This window comes from Zosterops lateralis, assembly GCF_965231275.1.
Source record: "Zosterops lateralis genome assembly, chromosome: 4".
In the NCBI taxonomy this organism is placed as follows: domain Eukaryota; kingdom Metazoa; phylum Chordata; class Aves; order Passeriformes; family Zosteropidae; genus Zosterops; species Zosterops lateralis.
Genome location: NC_139765.1, coordinates 52,238,684 through 52,258,897, shown reverse-complemented (window position 1 = coordinate 52,258,897; position 20,214 = coordinate 52,238,684). Strand labels below are relative to the sequence as shown.

The following is a 20,214-nucleotide window of genomic DNA, read 5'->3' as shown; positions in this document are numbered from 1 at the left end:
GACAGAATGAGAGACAATGGGCAGAAAATAAAACTTACAGGATCCCTCCTGAACACCAGGGAATGGTTTTTTACCTGAGATGATGACCCGGAGAGGTTTTGGAATTTCCATCCTTGGAGATATTAAAAAACTGTCTGAACATAGTCCTGGGCAGCTGGCTCTGAGTGACTCTGCGCAAGCAGAGGGGGTTGGACCAGACAACCTCCTGAGGCCTCTTTTAAACTCAACCATTATAGGAAAATGGAGCTGCCTAGAGGAAAGTGACAGCATGGATTGTTTCTGTATCTAGATCATGCTTTCCTTCAAAACTTCTAGCAAGTCTTAAAATAATGTAAGATAGGATACAAGAGGAAGAGATTTTGGCTCTCTAGATCTGGTGCATCTGGTCCTAGGCTAAAGATGATATACAGGCAGAACCTCCTGCCTTAAGAAACCATACAAATATAGTGATGTTTTTTTCAAAATGTATTTTCTTTGCAGGCAGACACTAGGAAGCAGGAGAAACACTTCAACTTCTATGGCATCTTCATTTTGTGGCAACTTAGTGTTAGCTAAAATTATGCTGGTTTTCATGTAAATCAGCTATGCATATTAAGGTTTTTGTTTGAATTTCACCTAACAAGGCAAAGAGATACATCAGATTAGATATTTGTAGCATATAACTGAGAGAAATTCTTTTCCTGTCAGTGAAAAGCTCTGGTTCAGTATAAAACATTAAGCTGCTGGGAAGATCGGATGGGAAGTTATTATTGGACCTACTGTAGCTGAATATTTAGAAAGCATATGGTCTGAGGCTGACAGAACAAATATATTGGTGTATTGGTTCAGAAAATCTTAGAGAAGAACCTACAGAAAATAGAAAAAAAATAACAAGGTTAAGAAAACATTTGCATAACTTTCTTCAGTAAAATTCCTATTCATTTTAATGACAGTCTTGACTGAAATAAGACAGAATGGGATATGTCACCAGCTAACATTGTGTAACAGGCTTGGATGTGTTCAAACGGCCTTACAGCTCAGCTTTGCACCTTGCCTGATCTTGGGGCTACTCTTTACAAGTTAGAAGGATATTGAAGCAGTTTAAGAAACAGTAGTGCAAACAGTTCTTAGGCACTGGAAATGACCAAAACAAACATGACCCTTGTGACTGTGACCCTAGTAATAACAGACATAAGAAGATGATAATAAAGCTCTGCTGCCTTTCCTCAGCTACAAAAGCATTGCTCTTTGTGAGTATGCACTCCGCTCTTTAAGGTCTCTTAAACTGATTCTATTGCAGAGCATATTAAAATTATTAAATTTATCATTAAACTGTGAAAACTAGTTATTTAAGCATCAGCTACTCCTGAATATTCCCCTCATCAGCTTATTTCTGTATGGTAAAATAACATATGCTTACTTAAGATGTTTATTTATTAATTTATAGGGCCTGCACCAAAAATTTCTATAGATGTGAGGAGATGACCTTGTTTGTCTCCCAGGTGCCCACCCAGACACTTTCTCACTGCTTCTCCTCAACAGGACAGGGGAGAAAATAAGGTCAAAAAGCTTGTGGGTCAGGATAAATACAGGGATAACTTATTGCTTATCAGTACCATTATGGACAGACTTGATATGGGAAAAATTAATTTAACTGCAAATTAAAAATAGAGTTGGATGGCGAGAAACAAAGACAAAAACTAAAACAGTTTCTCCCCATCCTATTTTCTCCAGACTCAACCTAACTCCTTCATTCCTTATTCCTCTACCTCTTTCCACCACATTTAGTGGTGCAAGGGATAAGGAATAGAGGGCTATGTTCAGTCCACAGCAGACTGGACTTTTCTGCTACTCGATCCTCTTCCTCTTTCCTCTCCTCCTTTTCCTGACCATATATATTTAAGTGGTTTTTTTCTTGTTAACTTCTCCTTAGGTATAAAAGCTATATTACGGATTCAACAGCTGCCTTAGTGATAGGCCTCCTGTTCTTCATTATTCCAGCAAAAACATTGTCTAGGACATCGAATGGAGAAAACAGTTGAGTATATTTTGATGACAATTTTACTACAGTAAAGTATCGAAGATGCTACTGTAAATGTAACTTACTACACTGGTTAGAGGAATGTTGTTAAATAGTAATGCTGAAGTCTTAATAGAGGATATAAAGTACTGGGGTGTAAAACATCCCTGGCCCGGAAGTCAGTGCCAGCAATTACACAATTTGAGCACCAGGAGTTAGTGCTGTGCAGGAAGCTGCTATCTGCAGTCCATGGACACCAATGGAAACCACCTTACCATTGGCTGCAATGGGCTTTGAAATGGGGCTGCATGGGGCAGGGCAAAGATTATGTTTTGAAAATGTTACTGCTTGATTAGGGTATCCTATAAAACTCAAAACTTTACATTAATTCATTATCATATAATTTTTCCTCTTCAAAATGGAATTTTTGTTTAAAGTACACTTCTGGCTTGTCCTCTTTATGCATTCAGTTGTGCTATTGAAAACAATGGGATCAAGGGGTTCACAGAGGATGCAAGGTCAGAACCTAAAGGAGTCTAAGTGAAACAGCATTTGCTCAGAAATCTGTCTGAATAGCACAGTTTTGCTGAGTAAATTAAACTCACTGATATCCTACAGCTGTCTTCCAAATAGGGAAGGAAGGGAAAGGGGCCAGTGCTCCACTAGTGGAAATCATCACAGCTCTAATGTCTTCAAGTGGTGACAATTTTCCCCAGTTAAAGATCTGTCCCAGGAAGTGCAGGTTGTTTCTGTCAGAGACTTGGTTCATGTCTCAACGATGAGGTTTTGTCTTGAATTAGTCCCAAGTACTTCCTCAGGGAGATTATTTCAAGAGCTTGTCAATATGTTTTTAAATGTTTGTTGGGGGGCCATATATTTTTATTTTATTTTTTTTTCTCTAGCTGTTTTTGGTTACACTCCACTGATTACTTGGAAGGAATTTCAGTCATGCATGCCCTGGGAAATAGCTATTCTTGTTGGTGGCGGGTTTGCACTGGCAGACGGCTGCGAGGTAATGCAATTTATAGAAGATACTGAACAAATAATGTGCATCAGTAGCAATTCAGACATGAAGTGAATTCACAGTTATTCTCTTGCTTTAGCAAGTCATTCTGTAGCAATATTGAAGAGGATAAATGTGACGAATATTCAAGATGTTCAGAAAGCAGGTTTACAGAAAAAGAAGTTTCTTATGTCTTCCAAGACTAGGAAGACAGTCAGTGATGACTACTATTTCTTATTTAATTTAAATCTGATGGAGCAGGAGTTGTGAAGACACACTGTTTCCAAAGCCTTAATAGCACTGAGATATTTCCCATGTGGAGCCCCATGGCTACTCCAGTAAATCAAGCAGCTTTGGGCCTAGACTCTGGTTATGAAGCCTAATATACTTATATTACCGTGGTCTGATTAGGACTCCTCTAACCATCTCAGAAATGCAATATAAACAAATGGAATATAGCTTTAATGGGCTCCTATAAGGCACCATCAAATTAGAAAAATGGTCTTAAAAACATGTGGTAGAATTATGGAAAATATTTCAGTTTTTTCTCTTTTACCTAAATACTTCACAATAAGCAGATGAGTAAAGTCCTGCTTTATACCATTTTTTAAATTTTCCTTTCAGTGACTTGCTAAACATAATCATGTTCTCATGTTCTTATGCAGGTTTCAAAACTTTCTGAGTGGGTAGCAAGTAAATTGACTCCTCTAGGATCATTACCCTTGTGGCTGATTATCCTGATATCCTGCCTTATTGTCACTTCAGTAACAGAAGTAGCCAGCAATCCAGCTACCATTACGATCTTTCTGCCCATACTATCTCCTTTGGTGAGTATAACAAGCTTATTTTTTAATCAGAATCTATCATCCATGTAATAATGTAGCTGCTTGAAGAAGCAGTTTTAAAAAGTCTCAATAAAATACTTCATGCAGGTTTTTTTGCTGTCCTATATTGTGCATTGGATACTTGGTTGTTTTGGGTGTTTCTAACAAGAGATGCTGAAAAATTACTAAAATTAGATAAAATTTCATTTCATGATTTAAACCCAGACAGCAACCAAGCCACAGGTTCACTCACTACCATACAGTCCTGGACAGAATTAGAAGGGGAAAAGCTGGAAAACTCATGGGTTCAGATGAAGACAATTTAACAGGGAAAGCAAAATCCCCATGTGTAAGCAAAGCAAAACAAGTAATTAATCCACTGCTTCCCCTGAGCAGTCTGCTGTTCAGCCATCTCCAGGAGAGCAGGGTCCCATCACATGTAACAGTTACTTGAGGTAAGAAATGCCACCACTCCAAACTCCCCCTGCTTTATATACTGAGCATGATGCCATATGGTATGGAATATCCCTTGGTCAGTTTGAGTCAGCTGTCCTGACTGTGTCTCCTACCAGTTCCACCCCAGCCTCTTCATCAGAGTGGCAGTGAGGAAAATAGAAAAGGCCTTTACTCTGTGTAAGTACTGCTCAGCCTGAGGTAAAACATCCCTATATTGTCAACACTGCATTCAGCACAAATCCAAAACATACAAGCCACTGTGAAGAAAATTACCTCAGAAAACTCCAGTACAGTTCAACATGTGAAAATTGATGCTATCATTACTATTTGTGAATATTTCAAGCTCTTAAAAGGACAATTCTCTTCAGGCTTCTTCAGGACTGCATCTTCAGAAAAATGGGAAACGCTACAGGTTGTCTCAAAGAGAAGAGAGGGCTAATAGATGTGATTAGTTTGTAACTCACATTTCTTCTGTCCTTAGATCAGTTCAGATCTTTCTTCTCATCTTTATCAAAATAGCCAATTCTTTCTTTTTCAAAACTTCCTGATTGTCTTCTAGTCTGTAGCTTTTCCTCTTGGCCAGTTTTGACACATACTAATGCCTTTTTCTTTCAAATAAATGTTGCTACTCTTTTCACAGAATTACAGGATCATTTAGGTTGGAAAAGATTTGTGAGATCATCATGTCCAACCTTTGATAACCACTTGGCCAAATAACCAAGACACTAAGACACTAAGTGCTCTGTCCAATTGTTTTTTGGACACTTCCAGAGATGATGACTCCACCACCTTCGTGAGGAGTCCATTCTAATGTTTATCAACCCTTTCACTAAAGAAATTTTTCCTGATGTCCAACCTGAACCTCCCCTGATGCAGCTTGAGGCCATTTCCTCTTGTCCTATCACTAGTTGTCTGGGAGAAGAGACTGACCCCCAACACCCTCCTTTCAGGGAGTTGTAGAGGGTGGTAAGGTCTCCCTTTCCATGCCTTTCCCCAGACTGACCACCCCCAGCCCCTTCAACTGCTCTTCACAAGGACTTGTGCTCCCAAGCCTTTCCCAGCTCTGTTGCCCTCCTCTGGACACACTTCAGCACCTCGATGTCTTTCTAGTAAAGAGGGGCCCAGAACTGGACAAGGCACTCAAAATGTGGCCACAACAGTGCTGAGTACAGAGGGACAATCACTGCTCTGCTCCTGCTGGCCACACTATTGCTGATCTAGGCCAGGATGTCTTTGGCCTTCTTGGCCACCTGGGCACAGGCAGGGTCATGTTCAGCTCCTGTCAACCAACACAGCCAGGTCTTTTTCCACCTGGCATCTTTGCAGCCCCAGCCTTTGGTGCTGCCTGGGGTTGTTGTGACCCTAGGGCAGGACCTAGCACTTGGTCTTGTTGAACCTTATCCACCCAGCCTGTTCAGATCCCTCTGCAGAGCCTTCCTACTCTCCTGCTGGATACTCCCACCCAACATTCACACCCAACGTAGTGTTATTCATGACTTTATTGAGGGTACACACATTCCCTTCATCTGGATCATCAATAATGTATTATACACAAATTCAGCTTTATCATCTTTCTTGCAGGTTTTTTGGGTTTTTTTGCCTTTTTTTTTTTTTTTTTTTTTGCTTTTCATTCCTGTGCAATGTTCTTTAAAAATTATTTACCAAAAAAGGTGATTTCTCATTGTTTAATCTGGCAGTTCCATTCACATTTCACTTGTGTTAATAGAGGAAGCTTGTATTTCTGTATTTAATTTGGCAAGTCCCTTGACAGCTGTACTCTCTTTTATTTTTTGGTAGGCTGAAGCCATTCATGTGAACCCACTTTTCATTTTGATACCTGCAACCCTGTGTACTTCCTTTGCATTCCTGCTTCCTGTAGCAAACCCAGCCAATGCCATTGTGTTTTCATATGGTCATTTAACTATTATGGACATGGTGAGTTTTAAGCAAAATTCCTAAAGGGGATTTTTGGCATTTAAAATATTTTCTTCAGTGTCTTGATGCATGCTTCTGCTTTCTTTTTCCTTTCTTTAGGTGAAAGCTGGCTTGGGCATTAACATCATCGGAGTTGCTGTAGTTATGCTTGGAATTATGACATGGATAGTTCCTATATTTGATCTCTATACTTACCCAAGCTGGGTACCCAACATTCCATCTACAAATGGCACTGGACTGTAAAAAAAAAAAAAGTTTCTTCTTTTTCTCACATGTGGTGAGTCACGTAAAATGCTTTCAGTCACCACAATGATAAGGATCTACATTACTATAAATGCTGTATTTCACAGTCCCAGAGATGGATGATCCAGTCTGAGAGTCTAATCAGGAAGAGTGCTAGACTTTCTAAAGATCATAGTTAGATCAGGTTTCTAATCAAGTTCAGCTAGTCTGAATTTTTATATCTTCATGTTATGAAGGAAAAAAATAAATGTGAATAGCCATTATCACTGGCAATTTGCTGCCATTCTCAGGGTAGCAGAATAACAAAATTTAGATTTTATTATTTCAAATACAAATCCTTATTATTATTTGGAGGTTGTCAGAGAGCATGTAGGTTTTCTATTTTCTAGATTCAAACTCTGTTCGAAACAGTGTTGATCACAAACAAAGGATCATGGAGGGGACTGTCTTGAACCCATAGCTTACAGACCACCAGTCAAATATGCACAAAGAATGGAGAAGATCATCATGACCACTTACACAGCACTTTACCTATTAAGTACCTTGTAGCCTGGAAGGAAAATGCATACTTAAGCATATGTTTAGCCTATGTCCTCCCGGGACCTCATTAAAATATGTTATTGCTTTGTAAAATATATATATATTTATATATATATATATATGTATGTATGTATTTCTCTGGATATACATATGTTGATAGATGGGAGTTGATCTGTACAAATGGAGACTAAATTATCATCACAGCTCTCTGACAAAAGTAGATATATCCCCTTGAGGAATGAAACCATACGATAGGGCTGGATATGTAAGAGTCAATCTGTTAGTCAAGTGTATCTTCACCAGGAAGCTCATGATATCTGCAGGACAGGTGGCAGTTAAGGGTTACTAGACCATGTTAATATTGTAATGTTCTAAACACAAATCAGTGCAATGTGGTCAGAATGCAAGTTGGAGTTCAAAGATATCTTCAAATAATGATATTTTATTTGGTTGTGACACATTTTCCACTGTGGAGACTATAGCTTTGCCTGTAGTAAAGATCCACAATAATTTGAAAAGAGCATGTAATAGTAGTCTGAATGAAAGCTGCATGTATTTAGATTGGATCATGCCTTGGGACATCCATATGATAGTAGTAAACATCAATCTGTCTTTTAAAGGTAGTGTCCATTTTTCTTAAAAACAACAATCAAAAAATGCTTTTGGTTTTTGATTAACGGTTTAGATTTATTTTTGGTAGTGCATATTTAGAGTCATGACTTCCATAATGCCAGAATGTAGTGTATAATGTTGGGTACATAGTTTGTTTCCTTTAGCTTTTAGTTGCACATTCAGTGGCAGTGAATCATTAAAGAAGCACTTTTTCTTAATGAAAGGTTCATTCATTAAGTGTAAGTATTAAAGTAAGTCTTGGTGCATAACACTATGCTTTTAAGCCTGGTTGAGGCTGCTATTGCAGGTTTTTTATACAGTGGTAAAATAGGGCTATGACCATCACTGGGGCAATCAGGAGCTACACACCCCTGCTAGTGGCTATAGCTAGGCACTATACAAATAATGTTTATTGATCCCCTGCAGTAATGATTATGATTACAGATAATCATTACTTGGCTAAATGAAGTCAGGTCCAGAGGGAAATGCTGATACAAGAACTAATCCAAGATACAAGTCCTGGATTATATCATAAAGTATTTTGCCAGAAGCATATGCAGTGCAGGAGCTCATGGCTTTTTCAGGCTTTTGGTCCTGCAGGAATACAGGGGAAGACCAGAAAGGAGTACTCTTACTTACTTTAAGGTATCACCTCCCAATTTTCTCAATAATTTCCCGATTATTCAATGGCAGTGGAAACAATGAATCACAGTATTTCAAGTGGAAGGGATATCAGAAACATCCAGTCTTGCTCAAAGCAAAGTTATTATTCTATTCGGACCAGGTTGCTTAGGGATTTGTCTAGTCATCTTGAAACTCTCCAACATGAAACCCAACATGCACAATTTCCCTGACATGTTCTCCAGTGCTTTACTGTCCTTGTGGTGAAGTATTTTATCTTTAAACAAATGAGCAAACATTAATTTTAGGTTAACAGTCTCATTATTCTCCCTTTTATTTTGGATAGATTCTTTCTGTTTGTAAAACTGGTTTTTTACTTTTTCATGAACCATGAAGAAGGGAAGACAATCCTCTTTGTGGCCTTATGTTCACCATTCCCACTGGAGATGATATTTTTAATCTCCACAGGTCTGCTCTGCAAAGCCTTACAATCATGTGGCAACTGTTGTTTACGCAAAGGAAATCTGTTAACTCTTTCTGAGCTGCACCCAAATTTTATTAATTTTCCCAAAACAGAATTGGCTGTTATAACCTTATCCTTGAATATGACAATGAGGTCTTCAGGGTGCAATGAATGCCCTTCTCCATTAAATCAGGCTTTGACACCAGCATTCTCTCTAAGTTTCATATCTTCTTGGAAGAAAATAACCATTTTGCACCAGTTAAGAGAACTCTTGAGAAGCTGTTGACCATAAAAAGTGATACAGTTTTCAGTAAAGTTGAAGCTGTTTGCACTGGCTGATTTTCAGCTGTTCATTTTCTCTATTTTCTGGCTTATTCATAGAATCAGTATGATAAAAAGGCTTGTCATGTCAGAACCCTCAAGTAATTCAGACGATAGAATTCCCTAAACTAGTTTTTCAGGGCAGAAATTATGATTAAGTATCTTAGTGAACAAGAAAAAAAGTGTAAAATTGTTTAATGAAGGATGCATTTTTAAAAACTATTTTCATTAAAATTGGTGTTCTCAGTGGATAATGCACAAAGAGACAGGGGAGAGATTTGTAAAGTTGGTCATCTCTTGGACCTCATGTTTTTAAAATTTGTTGAAATGAAATACAGAATTATATACAAACTGTCTTTCAGCAACCAGCATCTTAATTGTGTCATAATGCACTAAATTAGTGACAAAAGTAAATGATTAAGCATGATGTTTTTTGGAGACCATATCCTGCAAGTAAGGCAGTTATGAACAATCAAGTTGGTAGTACTGGGAAAGTAGGGTCTCAGCAGGATTTTTAACTTGTTTTTCCAGAAGTTTAAGGAATGGGTCAGACACAATGTTTGAGATTATTTGTTATTGTTACTAACTTATTTTTAAAACTTTTAAGAATGTTTTAAGTAAAAGTTAACGACCCTGCAGTGCAGGGATTAATATTGATATTATATTCCCCACCTGAGAGCACTGAAGTGAAGGAAAAAGAATTTCAGTGTGGAGTTCTGGGTACCCAAGGAGTGGATTTAGCTCGGACTGCAGGCACATATCACTATGCTGATCACCAGCAGAAACATATTCTTCACATGTTGTTATTATGTTCCTTGCTTCGACCAGAATTTGTATTAGGACAAATGGTGGAAATGCAGCTATAATTATTTTAAAAGTTGATTAATATATGATAACATTAACTATTTGTAAATTGCTTTGTTCATAATTTCCATATAAAAGGTGGGTTTTTTTCTTTGAATCAGATAAGTCTAATTATTTTACTGTAATAGTACATAAGTAATATTTGTGACTTACTATTTATTATTGATCCCATTCCTGATGAATTAAAAAGAAACTTTTGCATATACATATATACTTTGTATGTGTCAGGTCTTTGTTCTCCTTTTCTATGGCTATGCTATATTTAGTGTATTTTCACTTTATTTTGAAAGATGTGCATTTAGATTACCAGAAACCATAAACCATGTGTACCCTGGAAAAACCTTCTCGACTTCTGTATTTTACAACCAGGCAATCAGATCAATCTTGCAGCATAAATCCCCTTATGTACTTTTAAAATTAAATTACTGTGTTTGTTTACTGCGAGCCTCTAGCTTGTTTAAAATCAACAAGCCTATAGCTCAAGGGCTCACTGAAGAATAGTGCAGCACAGTAGCTCAGAAAGAGTGTAGCAAAAGAAAATCCTGGACCTGGCAACTCTTTGTTTAGTTGTAATACAAAACCACCTTACATGCGAATAAGAATGACAAAAATACTCTTACATGTTATGTGCAGCTGCTGGTGGGACTGAAAGGTTTCCAGTGACTCCTTAGATGTCCAGAAGTCTTGTCCTGCCCTCTCTCCTGCCCTGCCCTTGGCAGCCCACAGCAGGACACCACTTTCTCTGATGGTGACACCCTGCTCTCCCAGGGCACCTGAGGACATCCCACAGTGGTCAGCCCTGCATATACATCAGATCACTTTGCAGCTATTAGTCAGAGATGATAATTTCTGTTATTAGCTTCCTTCTTTGTCTCTGCAAACTCCATTTGATGGTTTATGATTTTAACAATCACTTGAACTGAATGGTTGTCAGTGTTATTCCCTAACACTTTTGCCTTTTGTGTTTGGAAGCCTATGTATGTTATTTTACCTTCACAATGTTAAATTTCTGCAGAACTTTCCTTTACAATACAAATCTACTATTTTTAAAATAAACATGTTCTGAATCCTGTACAGTCCAACATATATTAGTGATAAACTAACAAGTGCTAAAGTTAGGATCTGCAAAGAAAAGTTATTTGTCAATAGAAGTGCCTGAGATTTCTTAAACCTTTTTTATTGTTAGAGCTCAACATTTGATATACATGGCAGAGAAATACCTGCTGAGAATAATTTAAGTTTGCTGGATATTGAAACAGTCCACTTCTAAAATAATTTTAAAAGGAGAAAGATCTTTTAGCTTTGAAAAGCAGTTGTAATAAAGAAATCTGCTCTCTGCCATGTTCCTCTACAAACACAAAATAAATCTATCACAGACTCAAACTCTTTTGGGATTAATCAGAAATTAGAAAATGAGAAAGCAAGGCATTCACCTATGCAAAATACCTCTTTAGTATGTGGTTTCTGATTCAGGAATAACCATTTTAGGTCAAGATGCTGGAGCCAGATCCACAAGGATAGCTGGAAGAGTCACTTCCAAGCATTTCATTTGGTTGGCTTTCAGTGGAGGGCATCAGATTCTGCCATCTTCAGTTGTGGCAAATGTGGAAACCTGGGTAAAAATTTCTGATTGCTGACCTAAGTTTGCAAAATATCTGTACAAGATGTAGGATAAAAGGTACCCCGAGAAATCTAAAGAGCCAGCAACCTGATACACCCAAAACCATCCAAAATAAAATTCTAGTTAAAAGCATGCTCCTGAAACTCTTATCCTCAGGCTTCAATCCAAGAATGCTGCAGGGCATTTTTGTGCATCTTGCTTCCTTCCCATAGAGATTTCCATTTTCATCCTCCAACATCCTCTAACAACACAGGAAACATGAAAACTTTTTGTGAGCCTTCCTCAAATGCTGACTAATTTGAACCCACAGGTTTACATCTCAAGAGAGACCAGTGTTACTAGGATAAGCCTTCTTCTGACAGACCTTAGAGCCAACAGAGAAAAATTCCTGAGGCCCAGAAACAGTAAATAGCCCAGGCAATGAGCTATAAGGGATAGCTCTGGTCTGGCAGCTGGGACCACAGTCACACCTGTGCTGTCTCACACTGGTACCCCCTCCAAGGCACAGGGAGAGACTTTCACCCTGGGAAGATGAGGATAAGAATGTTTTGCTGTAGCTGGATTATGGTCTCATACCCCACAGAGAGATACAGGCACAGTGACATTCGTAGATGCCTAAATTAGGAATCAATTTGAAAAACCTAATAGTAATTTAATATTTCCAGGACTAAACAGGCAGGCAGATTCACAGATTTTTGTTTCAATATAGCTCTTTAGGTAAGAATTCATGAAAAAAAAATTTCAAAGCCTATGCTAAAATAAAGACAGCTGGTTTTTCAGGCCAAGTGTTTACTTTAAAAATGAAAGTCTTTTTATTATAAGTGGGATTTAAAACAATATAATTTAACAGGCTAAGAGGCAAGACATTTATGGTACACAGAGCATCACTGAGGTAAGGTTTTCTCAATCCTAAATGTTGTAATTTATGCCGTATTATGTCCATCTTCACCTGTGCTTATCATGAGCATAGATAACAAAGCAAGCATACTAAAGCTAAAAATCATTAGCATCATAGGGCAAGTGTGGAATAACTAAGCCATAAGTATTTGATAGTTTTTACTTCTTGGCTCAGCAGAAGTAAACAATGTTAAAGTCTTTTGTATTTTGTAGCACTTTCTTAAATACATAACAAATGGAAAAAGCATTATCTGCTCTCCTAGATGATTTCTCTGAACAATTTCCCCCTTAAGTTATCTTGAAAAGCTCTGTCTCTTATGGCATAGAAATAAAAGGAAGAAAGGAAGAAAAGAAGAAAAGAAAATAAATGAGAAGAGCAAGGGAACAAGAAAGAAGAGGAAGGAAGAGAGAGGGAGAGAGAGAGAAAAGCTAACCTACAATCTGCAGTTCTGAGTCTCACCTTTCGAAACTGGTAATGATCCATGTACAAGACTGACAACTTCTGACATGCTTCATGGATTTGAAAAGTTCAGTTTGCATAATATAGAAAAACGTGTAGTGGCTAGTTCTTCCTTTATATGTTATTATAATGCTTCAGAGGAGAAGGAAATAGATGGCATAGATAGTACTATAATTTTTCCTGTCCTCACTGTGACAGCAGATGGAGTTTTGCACCCATTAAGAACAATTCTTCAATTTTGATAAGCCTTTAACCCTTTCTTAGTTACACTGCATATTTTCAGTGTAGCAATTATTGAACACATGGCTTAGGTAGTAGCTCATGGGTGACATTTTTCAACACAATTCTTGAAATTCCTAGGTGTGGAATCCTCTTCACATAATAGGGAAATATGACTAAAGCCTTATAACTACAGCTGAACTTCTAGTGCCCTCTTGCAGCCACTTACCTCCTTACTCTGAAGTTGTATTGAACTTAAAATATGATTTTACAGACCACAAAGAGGAAATAGGATGTATTATACATGAGGTTGACAAGGTCAATGAAGGTTATTGTCTGAAGCTGCCAGGAGCTTAGGAGTTTTTTGCTTCTGCTACACAGCTGTGATTGGACTAAATCACAGGAAATCTGAATCTCCTCCTAGCTAATCCAAGCTGGAAACTTCCATCTGCTCTGATTCCCCTTCGAAGGTGGAAAATTACAGTAGTAGACAACTGAACTTGGTCCAGCCAAACAGGTCTCGTGTCTATAATGCTCCCTCAAACTGTGTCACAACCGAAGACAGCTAAACGTTAGTTGGACCCTAACCCAACCTCTTCCCATGGATTTTACCTTGCACTGTCACCTGGGAGCATGGCTCCTGTGGTTACTGTCAAGGTTGTCTTCTGACAGTGGATACCTATACAAAAAGCTTACAGTCTGAGGAGGAATCCTCAACTTGGTTCAGTTTCTACAACCACTTGTAGAATGCACATCCCCTCAGCAAAAACTTGGGTCTTCCTTGTCCACATCTGGGAAACATCAAGCTATCTCTGACTTGAAGCCATTGAGCTCTCTTCCTGAAAAGTAAATAGTGTTAGCAGAAAAGCAAACAATACTAAAAGAAAATAGTAGTAATTACTGCTACCTACTGTATTGTGTAGGGCTCTAGCAAAACTGTGAGCGTTCTTTTAGGTTAGCAAAGCAAATGAAAATTAAAAACATTTTTAGAGACTGGTGACAGACAACATTAATGGAAGGTTTGAGCTATTTAGCAGTGGATAAGAGCTATAGAAAATCCCACACATTTTACTTTTAAGAATAGCTGCAAGCACTTGGAGTGTGATTGCCCAGGATTGTAAGCCACATCCTGCTGAAATCCATTTGTAAATAAAATTCATACATAAATAATATCACATCACTTGATTATGGTTGCAAATTAAATAGTACTGTTTCCCAAGATATGTGCTCCCCTAGGATAAAATGATGACTCTCAGCAGGACTAAGCAATACATTGCCAGCATTATATTGGCTTCTATCTTAATTGTGAAAGTAACTAAATATCAGTTGGAATGTGGAACCGGTTTGGGCATTTTTCCATATTTTTATGTGTCTACTAATACCTCCAAGCATAGCAATAGCAAAATGTTTTTGTAGGTACTTATTACTACAATAAATAGTCTTTGTAAATTTGATTATAGCCAAGACAGTAAGGAACTTGTATTAACAATACCTGTAAATGCAAAAAGCGTGGCAAAATAATTAAAGACGTTGAATTTGGTTAACATATTAACATTTTCAGGTGATAATGTTGCTATTAACGTCAGGAGGCATTACTCTGGCTGGAAAAAAACAACAAAAAACTACTGAGAAAAGAGAACTCCGTTCAGATGAATGCCAAGTTCATCTACTTGAGTTTCAAGAAAGAAGTCTCTGGTAGCACAGAAAGTATTATAATACAGATTCCAATCTGTGACAAATAATTTAAATTTTTCTAGCATAAATTAACTGTGTCTCAGCTGGAACCAGAGGACATGGTGACCAACTGATCAATACTTCCTGTAAAGGTTTATTTTGTGTTTGTGTTTAACACTTTGAGTGCCATTCTGTCTCTTACTCAGACTTCAGCTCTCTAGACAGAAACAACTAAGACGTTTATATAAGTTCCTTAACATGATGCCAGTGGGCAGTCATGGGTAGATGAGCACAGAGACAACTTATACTTTACCCAGCACAGGAGTCTGATAAGTGGTACTGCTCATGTAACTATCTGTATATAGAAGCAGCGTTTCCTCTGTGAAGTTCAGTACCCTGAGTTCCCAGATGCCCAGAAATATTGACAAAATAAGGTATGGGGAAATTCTTGTATGTTTTAAGTGAAGTGTAATTATTTATCTGATAGATAGAAATTTTTCAATGGGATGTCTGCCTAGTGGGTTCTTCATCATTAGACAGTTTTCAATTTCTAAATCACTTGACAATTTTATAGCTATTATTTTTTAAACTTGTGTTCATTTGTTAGTGCTTTTCTGGACAGTTTGTAGTATAGCCACCTCCCTTCTGAGCTTTGGTGCCATAGAGGTGGAGACTTCTTAGGGTTCAATCATACATAGTCAGGGATTCCTGATAAATCTAGATAAAGCCCCATCAGCTCTGAGTTTGGTAACCCACACTCCTTTTCTACATCCCAATGTGCAGGTTATGTAATTTTTTAATTTCTTTTGGAGAAGCATCTTTCTCTGTTTGTGAACCACTACAGACCCTGGACTTTTTCAATCCTACTGCTGTCCATGTAAGAAGTCCTTAACTTCATGAAGGTAATTTCATTGGAATGCTTCATGAGGAACTTTCACAAAATCTTTATCCTCACCAGTTTCAACAAGACCAAGAGCAAGGTGCTGCATCTGGATTGGAGCAAACCACACTGTCAGTAGAAGCTGGGGAATGAATGGGTTTGGAGCAACCTTGCTGAAAAAGTGCAATGATTTCAACTAAAGGGCGGGAGATTTAAATTGGATTTAAGGAAGAAAGTCTTAAGAATAGGGCAGTGAGGCACTGGAACTGGTTGCTCAGATAAACTGGGGATGTCTCATCCCTGGAAATGGTCAAGATCAGGTTGGTTGGGGGCTTGATCATATTTCAGAATATTTACCCAATTTAGCAATAGTTTTGGATTCTCAATCTGTCTCCAAAGAGTCCACAACTCACAAAATATTTCTGTTACCTGAAATGTTTTATTATATCATTCCCTTACATGTTATCTAAATCACTGATTAAACTACTGCTACAGGACCCAGAACCACAACTTTCTCCAAGATAACCTACTAGATACATGCCTCCACTGTTTTTGGCAAATGACTATTTTTTTTTAAGCACAGATTTTGAACACACTATATATGTGTTATATCCACACTATATAATTTTCTTGTAGGTCATATCACTCTAAATTACTTAGGAGAATGCAGTGAAACAAAAGCCTTACTAAACCTAAGATACATTATTTTTGTTGCTTCTTCACCTACTAGACCAGTCTTGCTGTGTAGTCAGAGAAGGTATTGTTTTTTCTGGCATGACTGGCCTTTGAAAAACTAGTGTTGGCTGTTTCTTACCAAGTTATTATCCTCTAAATATTTTTAAATGGTAATTTGATTGCTAAAATAGCAGTTTGTGTATCCAAGTGAGCTTGACAATTTGGTTGCTCATTCTTTACTCATGTCAGACCTTGCTGTGTGCTATCTTCTCACAAAGAAGTGATGATTATTTAGAAATTGTTTCATGTAAATTCCTGAAATATTCAACAGGGAAAATTCAATCAATTCTCCCTGGTCTGAGTACATCATACCTGTCCAAATGTCCTTCACCTGTTCTTTTTCTATTCCGGATTTTTCCCCATACCCTTTATAATTCCCATTTATTGAGCATTTCATTACAACTGACCATTTGTATGAAAATTGGAACAAAAGTAAAAGGTCAGAAAGTTTTGCCTTCTTGGTGACATAAGGAATTACACCTCTTATCCCATAAACTAGACTTTATATTCCTTCAAATTTGTTTGTTAAACAATATTCTGTTGTATCTTTCATGTTCTTTGCTACTTGAAATGCATTTTGAATACTGGCTGTGGAGGGTTCTGGAAAGACAAGAACCAATAGGTAGCTAGCAGTAAGCAGTTCTAGTTCATGGCTCCTGCTCAGCTTGGTGTCCTGGTGCGTGTCAGGCAGCACAAGTGTGTGCATTATCAGATAACTAAACATTGGCACACTCTAATTGCAAAAGTCAAGGAAGCTCAGATGTTGTACCCTTTATGAGTCTGTTCCACAAAGGTGAACAAAAGTGGAATGGATGTGATTTGTCACTAATTTTTTAAGGCAGACAGAAGGTACTTACTTTCAATTCAGCTGAGAAAAAAGAAATTGTTCTCTGGATTACCTAATGTTCAATATTTTACATTAAGTTTGATGGTTTTGTTTTTACTTAAATTATGGCAGCCACATGGTACAAGCTATGGCTTTTCTGTATCTTATTTCTTTCTTATTGGGCCACCCATGATCAAGAAATCTTGTGAAAACCTTCTATTTCACCTCTTGTGAAATAGAAGAAACCTTTTCAGTGTGAAGAGACACATAAAAGGGCTTTTTGGCACTTCATGTTTTTGTGCTTCAGGATGTACAACATTATTGAACTAAATATTCAGGAGCACATTGGAAGTTCTTTAAACATCTGAGCATAAAATTAAAGGCATCTATGCAGGATGTAATAGAGTAGCAGTTTTGTCTTTCATTTCTGAGAAGCATCTGTCTGTATCCAGGCTTTGCTGACTTCATAGAACCTTGCTAAAGTACCTCCAAGAAGCAAACAACGTCATCTAAATTATTTAAAAACAATCACAGCACCATAATGAATACTAACCTATCTCAAGAATAAAGGTCAGTAAATCTATTAGGGTCCTTGAGCTTTGCCTTGCTGATATTTCCAATTCCTCTAAATGATTTCCTTATTATTTTTAAGAAAGGTAATATAATTTGGCCTTGAATTTATTAATAGCCTATGACACTTACTAGACCACAGGTAGCAGTTAGAAAAACACAAGATAGATAACACTAAATAATCATACACAGACTTTCTGTAGTTTCAGTTTTAATTGGCATTGCCTCAGCTAATTACAGTTAAGTGAAGCTAATATGCAACATTACATATTCAGCTATAAATATATTTGCATCAGAGGCTCTCCATGAATCTATGAAAAAATAATAACCAATGTCCATGTAGCAACATAACATCGGTGTAGCACCACTGATGTCTCATTAGGAAAGAGTTTGTGTATAGAATTTCAGTGTAATGTCTAAGAGAGGACCATGAAAAAGGGGCCATGGGCTTCTCTTCACTGTTTTGCTGCTACTTCATTCTAACCAGTAGTTCAACTTTCATATACTTATGTACTTTTTTAACCAATACTATTGAAGATTATGGAATAAAAACACCCTCACATTCTTGTAAGAGACTGCTGACATTCAAAAGGAGTTGCTCAATATTATCCAAGATAGAATTAATACTCTTTTGGAACAAGGTGAAAAAACAGAGAAAATGTGCTGAAATTTTCACCATATTCTTCTATTATAACTGTGCATACTCAAGTTGAAGGTGATGTCATAATACCATATATTTCCCAGTCTACCAATAGAAAAGTCAAGTAAGGTTAATTGGTTCCCAGACTGAGAAAGCTATAGGTTGAAGAACCTCTTCCTGAGACAGTAGAGCCCAGTGAAAATAAATATGATCCCTAGACCTCATGGTTTATAGCTAAAGATATTAGGGAAAACCTCAAACAGTTACAGAAACCATCAAATCCTTTTTAGATCTAAAGCAAGGAATTTTGTAAGCTTCCCTAATGAGTGGCTTTCTTCCCTAGTTCATTTAGTATCCAGATACTTTTTACAAAAACAACCTTCTTCTGTTTTGTCACTCTCTTTTTATCCAGAAAGAAATGTTCAAGCACATGCACAAAGAGGTGGAAATTGTCTAGAGAGCCCTCAGGGGACTGGATTACATTTTGGCTGATCCTGTACAGATGTCCGCAAAACAATAGGAATGTTCTATTTTACCAAAATGCCATGTAGTGAATAAAACCCAAATTTCCAACAGCCCTAATAACTGTTTGGTCAATGTTGCTTTTCCTTTGCCAGCTGGCATCAGGGTAAATCCCTACACAGACAGGAGTGCTAGCATGCAGAGATCAAAAGAAAGAGTTATGACTTATTTAAGATACTCTCTTTTTGAAATATCCCTTGAAGGCATAGCACCAAGAGAACCTGGCCATTGTAGAAATAAGCATCTAAAAGGGTTTTACATGGGACAAACTGAGACAGATATTTTTGAGTAAATACAGATTATTCAACAAATATAGTTTAATTTAATAGTCCCCTTTTTTGACAAATCAGTGTCTTTTTACCAAAGAAAGAATTAATGCTGCCTAGGAATTTAAGATTGTGCTATTTTTCAGTCATTAAATATAAGTCCTATTAATGTGACTTAGAGAACTTAAAGCCTAACAGTGACTTCAGCAATCTGATCCAATAATCTGTATTGTCTGCCTTTAAAGATTCTAGGCATATAAATTTGCCCTTTAATACATTCACCAATAACTCTTACCATCCATGGGCTGGATGCTGGTTGAAAAGATCATGGCTCTTTCATTGTCTGCTCTTCACCTAAGGGAAGATACTCTAAAATGTGAGCTTTACTGAGAATTAAGTAAAATGTTGTGGTAGGGTGCATTCTCTTTGTTATCCTAGTCATTTGAGTTGAAGCTGGATGCGAAAAGTATCTTTTCACTTCACAAAAGGTAAGGTAAAAAATTGTAGCTGCTGGCATTTATGGTAAGCAAATGACAGATGTGAAAATCTAATAACGCGTTCCTAATAAGAAGGAAGAACTAAAGATATATTCACAGATGGCATCTCCAGGAATCCTATTCTGTAAAATTATGGCAATGAAAATTGCCATTACAGAAAGGCGCACAAGCCCTCCCTTTCGTTCTGTTCTTTTCATCAAACACATATTCAAAAGTGAATTATTATTTATCCAGCTGTTAGAATGTAGGGAGCACAACAATTTTGCTATTTGTTTAGCACTGAAAAAAATGGGGGAAAAAAAGTATAATCTGTATGTATCTTCAATACATATTGGTAAAATAATATGTTGGAATCAACTGCATACAAGTGTCTTTGAGAAGCAGCATGATAGTATTTGTTGCAAGGTTTGTCAAACTGCTCATCACTATCTTGTTCCACTATGCTGCTGGGTATTCTGGATTGAAATCAGGACATTCTGTTCTTAAAATTACCAATGTGTAAGTGCTTTGCTGGGTAGTGGCCAAT

General features: G+C 37.3%; 1 protein-coding gene across 3 annotated transcripts in view; it reads left to right on the top strand.

Annotated features, from left to right (window-relative positions):
- SLC13A1 (solute carrier family 13 member 1) overlaps positions 1–11,818 on the top strand; it is a 28,204-nt gene extending 16,386 nt beyond the window's left edge. The window contains exons 11-15 of one of the 3 annotated variants that reach the window (XM_083859281.1): positions 1,913–2,016; positions 2,902–3,011; positions 3,668–3,829; positions 6,080–6,217; positions 11,370–11,818. In XM_083859281.1, the coding sequence (XP_083715407.1) occupies positions 1,913–2,016; positions 2,902–3,011; positions 3,668–3,829; positions 6,080–6,217; positions 11,370–11,402 (547 nt within the window). In that variant the 3' untranslated portion in view covers positions 11,403–11,818. Of the gene's footprint in view, positions 1–1,912; positions 2,017–2,901; positions 3,012–3,667; positions 3,830–6,079; positions 6,218–6,316; positions 10,913–11,369 lie in introns of those variants that run through there. The other 2 variants (XM_083859279.1, XM_083859280.1) reach the window with 2 other exon arrangements.
- Positions 11,819–20,214: the final 8,396 nt, after the last annotated feature.